This window comes from Bos grunniens, chromosome 8 (assembly GCF_055505025.1).
Source record: "Bos grunniens cultivar Pamir isolate PY7600 chromosome 8, Bosgru_T2T1.0, whole genome shotgun sequence".
Lineage (NCBI taxonomy): Eukaryota > Metazoa > Chordata > Mammalia > Artiodactyla > Bovidae > Bos > Bos grunniens.
Window position 1 is genome coordinate 74,536,328 of NC_141172.1, and position 15,101 is coordinate 74,551,428.

At 46.8% G+C, this 15,101-nt stretch overlaps 1 protein-coding gene across 1 annotated transcript in view; it reads right to left on the reverse strand.

Annotated features, from left to right (window-relative positions):
- Positions 1–4,045: 4,045 nt before the first annotated feature.
- B4GALT1 (beta-1,4-galactosyltransferase 1) overlaps positions 4,046–15,101 on the reverse strand; it is a 55,702-nt gene continuing 44,646 nt past the window's right edge. Inside the window, exons 4-6 of the mRNA XM_086416585.1 lie at positions 10,497–10,619; positions 7,399–7,503; positions 4,046–6,909 (exon numbers count right to left, since the gene is read on the reverse strand). Of these exons, the coding sequence (XP_086272711.1) occupies positions 6,777–6,909; positions 7,399–7,503; positions 10,497–10,619 (361 nt within the window). The 3' untranslated portion in view covers positions 4,046–6,776. The remainder of the gene's footprint in view (positions 6,910–7,398; positions 7,504–10,496; positions 10,620–15,101) is intronic.

A 15,101-nucleotide genomic window follows, 5' to 3' on the forward strand; every position in this document is an offset into this window, starting at 1 on the left:
CCCACTGATGGTGGCTCTTAGGTTTTCAGTGTTATGAGTAATGGCAGGGTAAACACGGCTACTACAGAGGCTCCTGTGCTTCTCCCTCAGGGCCGATGGGATAATCAGGAAGCTTGAATCTGGAACACCCGAGGGGAAGCAGGTGACAGGAGTCTGTCCAAAGTTGGAGGGGCCACAGGCAGAAGACGGAGACAGAAAAGCAATAGTATTCCAGCCTGCTCCTCCAGGTAGAAATTTTTGTTTTGTTTTTAAAAGTTTCAGAAAAATATTTATTTATTTGGCTGAGTCAAGTCTTAGTTGCAGTACAAGGGCTCGGTAGTTGTGGTGTGTGGGCTTAGTTGCCCTGCAGTGTGTAGAATCTTAGTTCCCTAACCAGGGATCAAACTCTTGTCTCCTGCATTGAATGGTGGATTCTTAACCACTGGACTGCCTGGGAAATCCCAGGTAGAATTTTTTTTTTTTCTTTTTCTGGGTAGAGTTTTAAAAGTGTATCTTGTGGGACTTCCCTAGTGGTCAGTGGTTCAGACTTTACCTTCCAGTGCAGGGGGTGAGGGTTCAATCCCTGTTCAGGGAGTTAAGAGCCTACTTTTTTTTTTTTTTTTCAGTCGCTCAGTCATGTCCGACTCTTTGCGATCCCATGAATCGCAGCATGCCAGGCCTCCCTGTCCATCACCAACTCCTGGAGTTCACTCAAACCCACGTCCATCAAGTTGGTGACTGCCATCCAGCCATCTCATCCTCTGTCGTCCCCTTCTCCTCTGGCCCCCAATCCCTCCCAGCATCAGAGTCTTTTCCAATGAGTCAACTCTTCGCATGAGGTGGCCAAAGTACTGGAGTTTCAGCTTTAGCATCATCCCTTCCAAAGAAATCCCAGGGCTGATCGCCTTTAGAATGGACTGGTCGGATCTCCTTGCAGTCCAAGGGACTCTCAGGAGTCTTCTCCAACATCACAGTTCAAAAGCATCAATTCTTCAGTGCTCAGCTTTCTTCACAGTCCAACTCTCACATCCATACATGACCACTGGAAAAACCATAGCCTTGACTAGACGGAACTTTGTTGGCAAAGTAATGTCTCTGCTCTTCAATATGCTATCTAGGTTGGTCATAACTTTTCTTCCAAGGAGTAAGCGTCTTTTAATTTCATGGCTGCAGTAACCATCTGCAGTGATTTTGGAGCCCCCCCAAAATAAAGTCTGATACTGTTTCCACTGTTTCCCCATCTATTTCCCATGAAGTGATGGGACCAGATGCCATGATCTTAGTTTTCTGATGTTGAGCTTTAAGCCAACTTTTTCACTCTCCTCTTTCATTACTCTTGGCCAGAAAACTGAAACATGAAATAGAAGCAGCACAGAAGTAACAAATTCAATAAGGACTTTAAAAATGGTCCACATCAAAAAATCTTAAAAAAAAAAAAGAAGTATATCCTGTGATGCTCAATGCTGGGAGAAGAGGGGAAAGGCAGGGATGATCCTGCTATTTTTACAAATAAAGACTCAGATAAAATAACTTCCTCCAAGGCAGCATGAAGGGTGAGTCTCAGAAGCAAGGGGAAACCCGAGACCACAGCACTTCCTTCTGCGGGGAGGGAAAAACTATGGGGAGACCAGGGGTAGATTCATAAAACAGGAGAGCAAACTGAGGCCCGGGGAGGGGTACGGACTTTAACTGAGTGAGCCAGTGAGTGGGAAATCAGAGGGCCAGATATAGTGACCACTCTTTGTATGGCCTCCTCCAGCCCTCCTCCTGGCCCTTGCCTGGTGTCCTGGCACATAACTTGCTCAAGTGCCAGTATCTTGGGAATGTCACAGTCCTCTGCTTTCTGGTCCACTGACCCTATCATTTCACATGCCATTCAGACCCTGCCGGCTCCTCTGCCGCCCAGCCTGGGGACAGGTCCTGGAGCCTAAATGAAGGCAGCGGCCACGTTCTCTGCCTGGGGACCGTGCCAGGGGAGGAAATGAGGTTCATCTGGCACAACCGGCTCAGCTAGCAAAGCTCATTTCCTTTCTGATGGGGTAAGAAGTTCCAGTTCTTAAGAAGAAATCAGCCCCTAGGAATGTCCAAACTCCCACCTCCTGGAATAAACAGGAGGAGGCGAGCTCAGGAGAGTGGTGGAGACTTGGCAACACCTAGCACTCGCTCATCTTCTCATTTCTTCCACCTTCCCCCAATCTTCCCCACACACAGCTTCCCTCTATCACCAGTAGCAAAAACTCCTGCCAGGGAGGTTTCACTCATATACTTCCACGGGCACCCCGGCCATCTGGGCACCACAGCCCTGCCTCTAAAGGACATCTGTGGGTCAGTGATTAGGCATCCAGGTCACATTCTCTCATGGAAAAGAGGTACTCTATGGGGGGCAAGACTGGTACCCACCAAATCCACACCCATGGCTACTGGGCTCTGCCCTGGCTCAGACTTGGTTTGGGTCCCAGGTGAAGCAGCAGACTAAGGGCACTTCTCAAGGAAATGGCTACCCCAGGAGCCTGGCCCTGGCCCTCTTCCTCCCATCTTCCTGGCGCCTTAGAGCACACCAACACAGGATTTGAGCCCCGCTCCCTTGCCAAGGCCACCATTCCAAACACCTTCTGTCAGGGCAGGCAGGATGGGGTGGGGAAATAGCATTGCTGAGGTCTCGGGTGTCTCCAGAAGAGAAGTGGTCACTTACCCTGAGATCCATTCACCCAACTGCCACACAGTTAAGTCCCAGACATGCGCCCTAGAAGAGGAAAAAGATCCCCAGCACACCTGGTGTGTTCATGTGTATATGTGGGTACCATGTACACAGCAGTCTATGTACATGTTGGTATGCATGTGTACCTGCACTTTTAAAATTTAACAAATATTTGTAAAGGGCATAATGCTTATTATGAGCTAGATGTGGTCTGAGTGCTTTATAAAATTAATTCACTTGATCTTTCTGACAATCCTATGAAAGAAGTACTATTATCCTATTAAACAGATGAACAAACAGGCATAGAGAGGCTAAGTCACTCACTCAAGGTCGTGAAACTGGGAAGCAGCAGCAACAGGATTCGAAGACAGACATTCTGGCCTCTCCTAAGTACTCTGTGGTGTCCATGTATTTTGGGAGAGGGAAGGGTGCCCCCACTTAACACAGACCTTATAGCTTGCAAAGCCCTGTAAAGGCAGCACTCTGTCCAAAGGAGTCTGGTCAGAAAGCCAGATCTGAGTGCCAGCCACTGCTCAAGCCTGAGGCTACTAGGGCTCCTTCCAGGAGTCACAGGGATGGGTGGAGACGGCCAGATGGCCCTGGTGGGGCTTCAGACGGCTGTCCTTGCGGCTCTGTTTCCCAGCTGGTCCCACAATCACAGCTCCATCCAGCAGGGCCTGTGGCCCCTCAGCCTGGACAGCGTGGGGGTGACCTCTCCTGCACACTGGTTTCCTCTGGCCCATTTCTTCCAGAAGCCAATTCAATCAAAGCCACATGTCAGAGGCCGCAGTGCCTGATCTGGAGCACTGGAGGAGGTGTCCAAGGTGCTTACTGTCTCAAGTCCTTGGGGCACAGCTAAGGCCTTTTGTAGTGCCAGGTTAGATTTCCTAGGGCTGAGAAGAAAGCATATTGACCTAAGCTAAGCTGCGAACACCTTGTGTAAACGGCTCTGAGAACACGCTGGCTTGTGTGGAAAACAGAACAGAGCCAGAAAACTGCTGGGAAAACTTTTTCTCTGAAGGGTCCCCAGCTGCTATGTGTAAGTACCTGTGACGTGCCTATCGCTGTATTTGACACATCTCTTTTAAGCCTCAGAAAGTGTGTGTGTTACTATTCCCATTTTACGGATATCCGTATGAGACTCAAATGGGGAAACGGCTGATTCCAGTAAGGTGCGTGTGATCCTAGGCAGGTGAGATAACATCTCCTCCCCTCACCCAAGCCCCCAGCTCTGCCCCCAACACAGTGAGGCAGGCAGAGGAGGCACAGCCCTGCTTTCCTCAGACCCTCCCAGCAGGCAGCCCCCATCACTGCCCTCCAGCTTTGGAGGAACCTAACCCCTTACATCAGAAGAGAGACCACCTGCCGTTACAAAGATAGGGTCATTTATTCACGTTATATTACTGGATTTTAAAGGCAAAAATACAGTTCTGTTTTGAACACCAACGTCAGACATTCACCCACTTACAATGGTAAATACATACATTTGTGTACATGGGAAATCAAAATACACAGCACACAGGTCTCTAGGACAGGAAGGCTCCCCTCCCTCCAGCCCACCCCCCCACCACTGGTCAGCAGAGGCCCTGAGGGGGCAGCACCAGCATTTCCTTTACCCTCTTGCGCCACCTCTGCCCTCTGACCTTTCCCAAAGGCCACCTTAGAGGGTCACCAGCAACAGAATGGACAGAAACAGAGAAGGGCACGTGACAATATCATGGTGACAACTTCCAGGTGAAGGAAATGTTCCTGAACCCTCAGTACTCAACTCCCCAGGGAGGAAGTAAGCGCTGCAGCATCTGATGAACCAGACCAGGGCTAGGCTTAACCCTGGGCCCAGGTGGACCCCATGAGCGCACCAGGAGATGAGCAAACAGGGAATGGGTGATGAAGCAGTGTCTCCGGTGGTCCTGAGAATGAACCACAGATTTGACTATTACAATGGAACATGAAAGAAAATGTAATAGGAAAACAAAAAAGAAAAAAAAAGTCAGAATTTAATTTTTAAAAGTAAAGTAACAAAAAGGTTACCACCCAGGATACTTGTCTCCTTTCTTTTAAGGCACTTTGGAAAAGTCAGGATCTGGGAACAGAAAGTGAGGTCTTCATTCTTTGCATTTCCCAAAGCTTCCTGTCAGGGCTATTCCTGGCTTTAACAACATCGTTATTAAGGAGTGGGGAATTGACAGACAGAATACTCTTTGCATAGCCCAGCTACAGTGGAAAATAATTTGTAACCAACACAAAGGTTTCTGGAAAAAGAACCAGGTAATAGCATGAGATGCTCAAAGCAATAAAGGCACAGGTATGATTGGGGCCAGGCACCAGTTCAGCGTCCACACTGAGGGCTGGTTTCTAGGCTGCCCCCAGCTGAAAGGTTAACCCTGGGATTAGAAAGCTGAATTTTAAGCCCTCAGCCCAGCCTGGACCCAGCACTCGTGCCCAGTGGCAGGAACTGCCTTGTGCATCTCACCCAGGCAGGCTAAATAAAACCTCCAGTAGCAGAGGTGGGCTTGGGGAAGACATCCACTGTGAGTCAGCCTCTCTGGGGTAGGAGCACCTGCTAAAACCTGAGGGGGGATGGGACGCTTTCGGCACCAGAGTGGCCGTGGGAGGAATGTGGGTGTGTTCAGCTGAACTGCTCTCTAGATCTCTAATTAAAAGGCACATTCATGCTGGAGAATGGACAGTCTGTTTGACCCTGAGTGCCACAGGCCAGTTTTAGGAAACAGGCAAGAGGCAATGGAACAAAAAGGGGGAGGGAGGGAAGAGAAAGGCAGCATAAGGGAGGCAGGAAGAGGAGGAGGACAGAAAACCGGTCCTGCAAGGTGGGCCAGGCAGCTCAGCCAACGGTGCCTGGAAGGCAGCCCCCGGGGGCAGATGGAAGGCCAGTAAACAATCTGATGGCTGTCATTTCCAGCTCCACAGCCTGGGGCCTAAGAGGGTTGCTGGGATCAGTCTGAGGTGGGGGTTGTTCCCTGGCCCTGCCCACCTGGGGAGGGCAGGGAGGTGGCGAGGTGGGGAACTCTGCCAGGCAGGCCAAGATGTCTGCCTCCCCCGCAGAGTCCAGCTTGACAGCGCTCATGGGGCGCCTTAGCTCTCACCGAAGGACCCAAAGATGTCTATGTTCTTCAGAAAACCTGGCCTGCCAGCTCCATCCGAGGCCCATGTGGGGCCACTACAGCATACGTTATTTTTCCCCCTAAAAAATGCTCAATCCCCATCCCCACATGTAAAACACAATAAAAATACATAGGAAATTCAAGTTTATATAGCATGCTCAGAAAAATAAATTGCCATGACTAAAGACTATGCCATTCTGGATCAACACAAAAATCAAGCTAGACCATAAGGAGGATCTGATTTGTTCTTTCTTTAAAATACTACAAATGCTATTTAAAAAAAGGATTTACATTCAGAAATCAGACATTTGGAGAAAGGCCACTGACTGTGAGAACACCCAAGGCTTTTGCTCTGGTGGCTAAAGTGGCCTTGGAATTCAAGCCTCAAGTTTTAAAATTCTTTTGCTAAGAAAAGACACACATACACAGTGATTGTAATAGTTGCATATCATGGAGAGAGGGTCGAGGGTTGGGGGTGATAACATGAGAATGGTTGAAACTGGGTGTTTTTCTGTTAAAACACAACGGAAAAACACCACACCAATCCGATTTCAGCAGCACTCTCCAATTTTTCACAAAGTAAGAATACCATGATTTAAAGCAAAACTCTTACCTATATCACAACAAATTAGCAGTTTTTTTTTTTTTTTTTTTGCTGGGGATGAGTCCCACAGTCACCAGATTTGGAGCTGTGCACAGCTTTGATTCTTTGGGGTGAATCATGAACATGCCGAGAGCCTCCAAAGGCTGATGGTTTCTATGCTTACATACACCTCGTGGGGCTGACAAGTCACATGCTGAGCCAAGTTGGGGGCAATATATCCCACTTGTCCTGGTCGTCCGGAAAGGCGTCTGAATGATGAGCAGAGAGGGCCTATCACTGATTGTGAGAATGAGAGGGACCAGCCCAGCACACAGGCAGAGACACAGCAGAGGTCCCTGGCCATTTTCAGGTCTCTGATCAGTGCACCAAAATGCTAGCTCGGCGTCCCGATGTCCACTGTGATTTTGGTATACAACGGGTACCTCTGGACCTCTAACACCATGTAGGTGAGTGAGTTCAAACCATCAGAGAGCATTGTCTCCTTTGTATGTGCAATTCGGTCAAACCTATAAGGAACAAACAGACAAAGGGTTTGAAGCCAAAACAAAAATCTGTAAAAAAAAAAAGCAAAAACAAAACTAAAAACTTTAAATGTGTGTACTTTAATGGCCCCTTTTCCCTCCTACTAGGCTTCTCCGGTGGCTCATCAGTAAGGAATCTACCTGCCAATATAGGAGATGCAGGTTCAGTCCCAGGGTCGGGAAGATCCTCTGGAGAAGGAAGTGGCAACCCACTCCAGTATTCTTGCCTGGGAAATCCCATGGACAGAGGGGCCTGGTGGGCTACAGTCCATGGGGTCGCAGAGTCACACACAACTGAGTGACTAAATCACCACCACCACCACCACCTCCCTCCTACTCCAACCCTGCCCTGTGGATAGAACCTGTTTTCCCTTGAGGCACAGAGCCCACTCCAGAGCCCCATTCCTGCAGCCAGCCCCACCTGAAGGCAGAAGAAGGAAACACACACAGGGGAGAGAATAAAAGAGAACACACCTCTGAGGATTAGGTTCATTTTTCTTGTCTCTCGAGTGGCGGATCATCCGACACTTCCCGATCACAGCATTTGGGCGAGACACAGACATGCCTCTAAAAGCTAATCTGTAAGGAGCAAAGGGACAAGTGGTCATCACAGAGCTGCCACAAGACCCAGGTCCCACAGCCCCAGCTGCAAGACTTTTGTCCCGTCTACCATCCTATCCTGCCAGCTGGTCTCACCAACCCACACCCCAGCCCAGTGTACAGGCAGCAGTTAAAACTCACACCCCTTCCTCATAACCTTTTACCCTTGGTTCTAGATCTTGTGGGGGGACTATCTTGTGCCAGGCACTGGGGGTGTCTGCCCTCGTGGAATTTATGATGTGGATGCTTAGAACGTAGGGCCATAGGGGCCAGGACGAAGGGGAGGAGGTGGGCGTGGGGATGCTCAGCACAGAGGGAGAAGCAACCAAGTCCACCTGATCTAGACTGGGCAGAGCCAAGCCCTGAAGATGAGTGGGTGTTTGCCAGAACATTTTGGGCAGTCAGGACAGCACAGGCAAAGGCAGGGAGGTGAGAGCAAGTGTAGTGCCCTCTGGGAGCATCAAAGTTTGGGGTAGGAAGTGGCCAGAGGTGAAGCAGGAAAGAAGGGCAGAGACTGTATCATGGAAGCCTTCCAGAGCATCTCCCAGAACAGGGCCAATGTCTGAAAGGGATATAACACAGTCATCCCTTGGTATCCCCAGGGGATCGGTTCCTGGACAACCTCCTTCCCCGTGGTTGCTCAAGTCCCTTATGTAAAATGTGTAGCATTTCCATATAACCTATGCACGTCCTCATCCTCCCATATACTTTACATCACCTCTAGATAACTTATAATACCTAATATAGTGTGAATGATATGTAGAGTTATAAATACAATGTAAAGGTTATGGAAATAGTTTCAGGTGCACAGCGATTTCAAGTTTTGTTTTCTGAAATTTTCTGGAATTCTTCTCCCCCCCTGAATATTTTTGATTGAAGGTGCGTTGAATCTGTGGGGATGTGTAATCTGCAGATATGGAGAGCTCACTATATGCTGTGTTTCCCAACACTGTACACAGAGTTGGCCAACGGAAAGTCTCTCTGTTAGGCAGTATAATAATGGAAAGCGGGGAACAAGACTAGAGGCAGCCAGATCACAGTGGAAGATTCTGTGTGGGTTCTGAAGGAGAAAGGAATGAGGAATACCAACCAAAGTCTTGACAGGAAGAATACAACACTAAGCTGAGAGGCAGAAATGGCTGGTCTGAGGTGACTTAAAGGTTCCCAGCCTGGCCTCCCTCAGTGCTGAGCTAGGGCCTAGCAAAAGCAAGCTGGTACAGAGTAAGAGTTAGGTTCTTTACCTTTCAGGAAAACTGCTCCAGGAGGAGAAGCAAGATAGGCATAAGGGTTTAAGAGGTAAAAACCACTACGTATAAGATAAATATAGCTTCCCTGGTGGCTCAAATGGTAAAGAATCTGCCTGCAATGCAGGAGACCTAGGTTTGATCCCTGGGTTGGGAAGATCCCCTGCAGAAGTGAATGGCTACCCACTCCAGTATTCTTGTCTGGAGAATTCCATGGACAGAGGAGCCTGGCAGGCTACAGTCCATGGGGTTGCAAAGAGTCAGACATGACTGAGTGACTAACATGTCCACTTCCCGTACGACAAATAAGCGACAAGGATATATTACACAGCACTGGGACTATAGCCAAAGTTTTATAATGACCATACATGGAATATAACCTTTAAAAATTGTGAATTACTATGTTGTACATCTGAAACATACATTGTACATCAACTATACCTCAATTTAAAAATTTTAAAAACTTTTTTTTAAAGAAAGGACAGAAAGCTCCTCCATAACCACTGATGCTTCTGTTCCCCCACCCTCAGGAGTTCGTCCTCGGGGCTCCCTCCTGGAGACTTTTCTGATCACTCAGGTCTGTGCAGCACGTCAGTCTTGTACACCGTCACAGGGGCCCCGCATGGGTGCGGTGCTGTGAAAGGAGGTCTGTTTCTGTCTGGAATCCCTCTTCAGGGCTTCAGTGTCTTCCTCCCCACCGGTCCTGCCTGGCCCAGTGTTCTGCATATTGATAATCAATCTCTAAAATTCAAATTTTCTTCAAGGACTGTGTTAAAGACTTGGGTCTATGCTGCAAAGCTAATCTTAAGTGACTTGGATGCAGCTCTGAAAGACATCTTCTGTTAATGATGAAATTAAAGTACTCCAGTTCAGGAAGGCACCAGGGGGTATTCTGGTTTCAAACTCAGTGGCAAGTTTAGGTTGGCTCCCAGAGGGAGAAGGTGCTTTTTGCCTACATCCAGCAGGGGTGAAGACTCCACTGCCAGGAAAAACCAAGCAGAATGTGCTTTCAAATGCCACTGACAGATGGTTTTTTTTACCATCTGTGATGACAACTCACATAATAAAGTTTTACCAACTCATGAAGAGCCCCAGGGTGTGGATGGCCATGTCGTGTGATTCACCCCTTCACATGTTTCTCATTTTACATTTTCCAGAAGGCTAAGGCAAAAATCACAGAAGCTAGTTTTCCTAAAGATACTTTTTAATGTTTTAAAACTTTTTTTTCTATTGGTGTATAGCCAATTAAAAATGTTACCATAGTTTCAGGTGGACAAAGAAGGGACTCAGCTACACATCATATACATGTATCCATTCTTCCCCAAACTTCCCTCCCATCTAGGCTGCCACATAACATTGAGCAGAGTCCCATGTGCTATACAATAGGATCTTACTGGTTATCCATTTAAATACAGCAGTGAGTACAGGTTGCGTTTTTTGTTGTTTTTGTTCCTAATGCAGGTAGGTTAAAACCTTCAAGTGCACATCAGAGTTACACACATGCTTATTTTCAGATGCTTTCCAGTTTCGTTAAGGGTTCTCACGGTGTGTCTCTTAAGACACTCTTTATCACCTGGAGCATCTACAGCAGGGCTCACCTAAGAATTCAGGCTCAGTGGGGATTGCATCTCTCCTCAGGGTCAATCCTTGCAAAATAACCAAGCACGGATAGAAAAACTAGAAGTGAAGGGAGACAGGGAAGCACGAGATCTAAGTTGTGACTCTTACCTGTTATAAATGTCATCATCTTCACCTCCCCAGCCCCAGTAGTTATTAGGAAATCCATTGATGCTGAGAAACTGTTGTTTACTTAGAGCAGAGACACCTCCAAAATACTGCACGTAAGGTAGGCTGGGGAAAAAAACCATACACACGCACACACAGAGGACCAGTAGTTAGTATTTATTCTTTAATAAAGTTCACTCAAAATATAAATACTTCTGGGATTCCCCCAATGCAGGAGATATGGGTTCAATCTCTGGTCCAGGAAGACGTCACATGTCTCGGAACAACTAAGCTCTGCGCCACAACTATTGAGCCTGTGCTCTCAAGCCCAAGAACCGCAACTACTGGAGCTCGTGTGCCTCGAGCCCATGCTCTGCAACAAGAGAAGCCACCACAATGAGAGACCCACGCACTGCGGCGAAGAGTTAGCCCCATTCGCCGCCACTAGAGAAAAGCCCACATGCAGCAACGAAGACCCAGCACTGCCAAAAATCAATCAGTTCAGTCACTCAGCCGTCTCCAACTCTTTGTGACCCCATGGGCTGCAGCATGCCAGGCTTCCCTGTCCATCACCAACTCCTGGAGCTTTCTCAAACTCATGTCCGTCAAGTCAGTGATGCCAGCCAACTATCTTATCCTCTGTCGACCCTTCTGCTCCTGCCTTCAATCTTTCCCAGCATCAGGGTCTTATTATTTTTTAAAGATATATAAACACTTCTAAAGTTATTTTTATTCCCTGGAACTTTTAAGTTAGGGATTTATGAGGGTTTCCTTTGTTTTGTTTTCATATCAGACTCAGATTATCTCAGAGAAGACACAGATATCAAAAAGCAGAATCTTGCACTTTCCAAGAACACTGGTAATCTAGACAATCAGTCAGTGACAAATACAGAGGCCCAGTTCTGCACTGCTTGAGAACCTGCTTTCCATGGGTCAGAAATTCTTCTCCAGAAGGTCCCAGAAACTGAGACTGCTTTAGAATCTCCTGTGCCCACCTTGTCATGCCCCCCTTCCCACCCCTGGCCCATCAACAGTCTTCTTTCATTCTTCCAAAGGTATACTGACTTGAACACTGACCCCAACAGTCAAGACAAAATTTGCTAAAATAAAAATTTTCTTGGAAAATTCTACCACATCCTGACTTGGCAAAATGTATGATGATGAATCTATTTTGACCCATTTTCAAGCAGCAGGGCATCTGGGCTTTCATCCTTCCAAACCATTCTGCATTTCAATATTTCAGTGGTTATGAATCGTGGACTCCTGAGGGACACAGAGGAAGAACTGACGAGAAATGTTAAGAATCTGGATGTGCCCAGAGGGCAAGCAAAGGCTTTCCTGTGGGCTTTATAAAGGCTGCGATTCTGTGACAGCCCTGTGTGTACCTCCAAACCACAACTGGGCTTTTACTGGAATCCAAAGAGACCAAAACCCATCACACAAATTAAGGAAAACTCTAACTCAGACTTTGAGGGGGAAGTCAGCCAAACCATACAAAATGTATGAAAAAAAAGATGCAGTTATTATTTTCAAATACGTTCCAGAATTCTGAATGCAAGCATACACAAGCAAAGATCCCTGGGGGCCTGCTTTAATGAATCAAAGATCAGATCAGTCGCTCAGTCGTGTCCAACTCTTTGGGACCCTATGAATCGCAGCACGTCAGGCCTCCCTGTCCATCACCAACTCCCAGAGTTCACTCAGACTCATGTCCATCGAGTCAGTGATGCCATCCAGCCATCTCATCCTCTGTCGTCCCTTTCTCCTCTGGCCCCCAATCCCTTCCAGCATCAGTCTTTTCCAATGAGTCAACTCTTCGCATGAGGTGGCCAAAGTACTGGAGTTTCAGCTTTAGCATCATTCCCTCCAAAGAAATCCCAAGGCTCATCTCCTTCAGAATGGACTGGTTGGATCTCCTTGCAGTCCAAGGGACTCTCAGGAGTCTTCTCCAACATCACAGTTCAAAAGCATCAATTCTTCGGTGCTCAGCTTTCTTCACAGTCCAACTCTCACATCCATACATGACCACTGGAAATAGCCTTGACTGGACGGACCTTTGTTGGCAAAGTAATGTCTCTGCTTTTGAATATGCTATCTAGGTTGGTAATAACTTTCCTTCCAAGGAGTAAGCGTCTTTTAATTTCATGGCTGCAGTCACCATCTGCAGTGATTTTGGAGCCCAGAAAAATAAAGTCTGACACTGTTTCCACTGTTTCCCCATCTATTTCCCATGAAGTGATGGGACCGGATGCCATGATCTTTGTTTTCTGAATGTTGAGCTTTAAAAGCCAACTTTTTCACTCTCCACTTCCACCTTCATCAAGAGGCTTTTTAAGTTCCTCTTCACTTTCTGCCATAAGGGTGGTGTCATCTGCATATCTAAGGTTATCGATATTTCTCCCAGCAATCTTGATTCCAGCTTGTGTTTCTTTCAGCCCAGCGTTTCTCATTTTGTACTCTGCATAGAAGTTAAATAAACAGGGTGACAATATACAGCCTTAACGTACTCCTTTTCCTATTTGGAACCAGTCTGTTGTTCCATGTCCAGTTCTAACTGTTGCTTCCTGACCTGCATACAAATTTCTCAAGAGGCAGATCAGGTGGTCTGGTATTCCCATCTCTTTCAGAATTTTCCATAGTTTATTGTGATCTGCACAGTCAAAGGCTTTGGCATAGTCAATAAAGCAGAAATAGATGTTTTTCTGGAACTCTTGCTTTTTCCATGATCCAGCGGATGTTGGCAATTTGATCTCTGGTTCCTCTGCCTTTTCTAAAACCAGCTTGAACATCAGGAAGTTCACGGTTCACATATTGCTGAAGCCTGGCTTGGAGAATTTTAAGCATTACTTTACTAGCGTGTGAGATGAGTGCAATTGTGCGGTAGTTTGAGCATTCTTTGGCATTGCCTTTCTTTGGGATTGGAATGAAAACTGACCTTTTCCAGTCCTGTGGCCACTGCTGAGTTCTCCAAATTTGCTGGCATATTGAGTGCAGCACTTTCACAGCATCATCTTTCAGGATTTGGAATAGCTCAACTGGAATTCCATCACCCCCACTAGCTTTGTTTGTAGCGATGCTTTCTAAGGCTCACTTGACTTCACATTCCAGGATGTCTGGCTCTAGGTCAGTGATCACACCATCGTGATTATCTGGGACATGAAAGATCTTTTTTGTACAGTTCTTCTGTGTATTCTTGCCATCTCTTCTTGATATCTTCTGCTTCTGTTAGGTCCATACCATTTCTGTCCTTTATCGAGCCCATCTTTGCATGAAATGTTCCCTTGGTATCTCTGATTTTCTTGAAGAGATCTCTCGTCTTTCCCATTCTGTTGTTTTCCTCTATTTCTTTGCATTGATCGCTGAAGAAGGCTTTCTCATCTCTTCTTGCTATTCTTTGGAACTCTGCATTCAGATGTTTATATCTTTCCTTTTCTCCTTTGCTTTTCGCTTCTCTTCTTTTCACAGCTATAATCCACTTGTAATTAGGTATCATCATTTAAGCATCAAGTCATCCCCCTTTGATTCTGCACACTATAGTCTGCACTTATAATGTGAGGGTTTGAAAACCAGAGGTGACCAGGCCATTAAGGCTTTTTCATAATCAGTGTTTTTATAGAAGTGGACTCTCAGCCACTGCACAGGGGAAGTATATGCTATTCTGACCAGATTTGGTTTTGCTGTCTCTGCTGGTTTCTCTTACCTTCCTGCCTCGTCTCCCAAGCCTAACTAGTTCTGGGTGAAATACACATGATGCTGTGGTAAAGAATTAGGTAAGCACCACCACACTTGAAGGGCAGAGTTCAGAGGAACCGGTGTGTCTCAAAGAGGAGAAGATGCACAAACAGGGAGGGAGATGGGGAAGATAGGAGGGTACAAAGTTCTGTTTATATCCTTTAAGACAGGATGTTTATGGTCTGAACGCTTTAATCTTGGGGAAGGACTTCAGAGAATCCTCTGTTCATCTCACAACCCTCATGCCCCCAGCAAGGGAGGACAGAAAGAAATGATGAGAGCAAGATGAGTCTGGGGCTTCCCTGGTGGTCCACTGATTAAGGATCTGCCTTGCAATCCAAGGGACACTGGTTTGATTCCTGGTCCAGGAAGATCCCATGTGTTGCAGAGCAACTAAGTCTGTGAGCCACAACTACTGAAGCCCTCGTGCCTAGAGCCTGTGCTCACAACAAGAGAAGCCACTGCAATGAGAAGCCTGTGCACCACAAGTAACCCCTGCTTCCTGCAACTAGAGAAAGCCCATGTGCAGTAACAAAGACCCAGCACGGCCAAAAAATTAAATAAACTTTACAAAATAAATAAAATGAGTCTGAAAGAAAGCTGTTGTATCTATACTGAGGGACTGCCAGTTGGCACACAGGCCTGCAGTACTGCGGTAGTCAAGCCTGAGCCAGGGATGCTCAGCACACGAGGTACCCACAGCACACCTTCTTGGAGCTTCCAGGTTGACTTAGAACATGGAGGAAGAGGTCAGGTTACCCAACTGACAGGTGCCTTAAGTTTATGTTGATACAAACGTGGACAAATTATATTAAATGCAAATTTACTTTTTAAGATTAAAAAAATGGACCACAAGACTATTTTCCACCTATGACA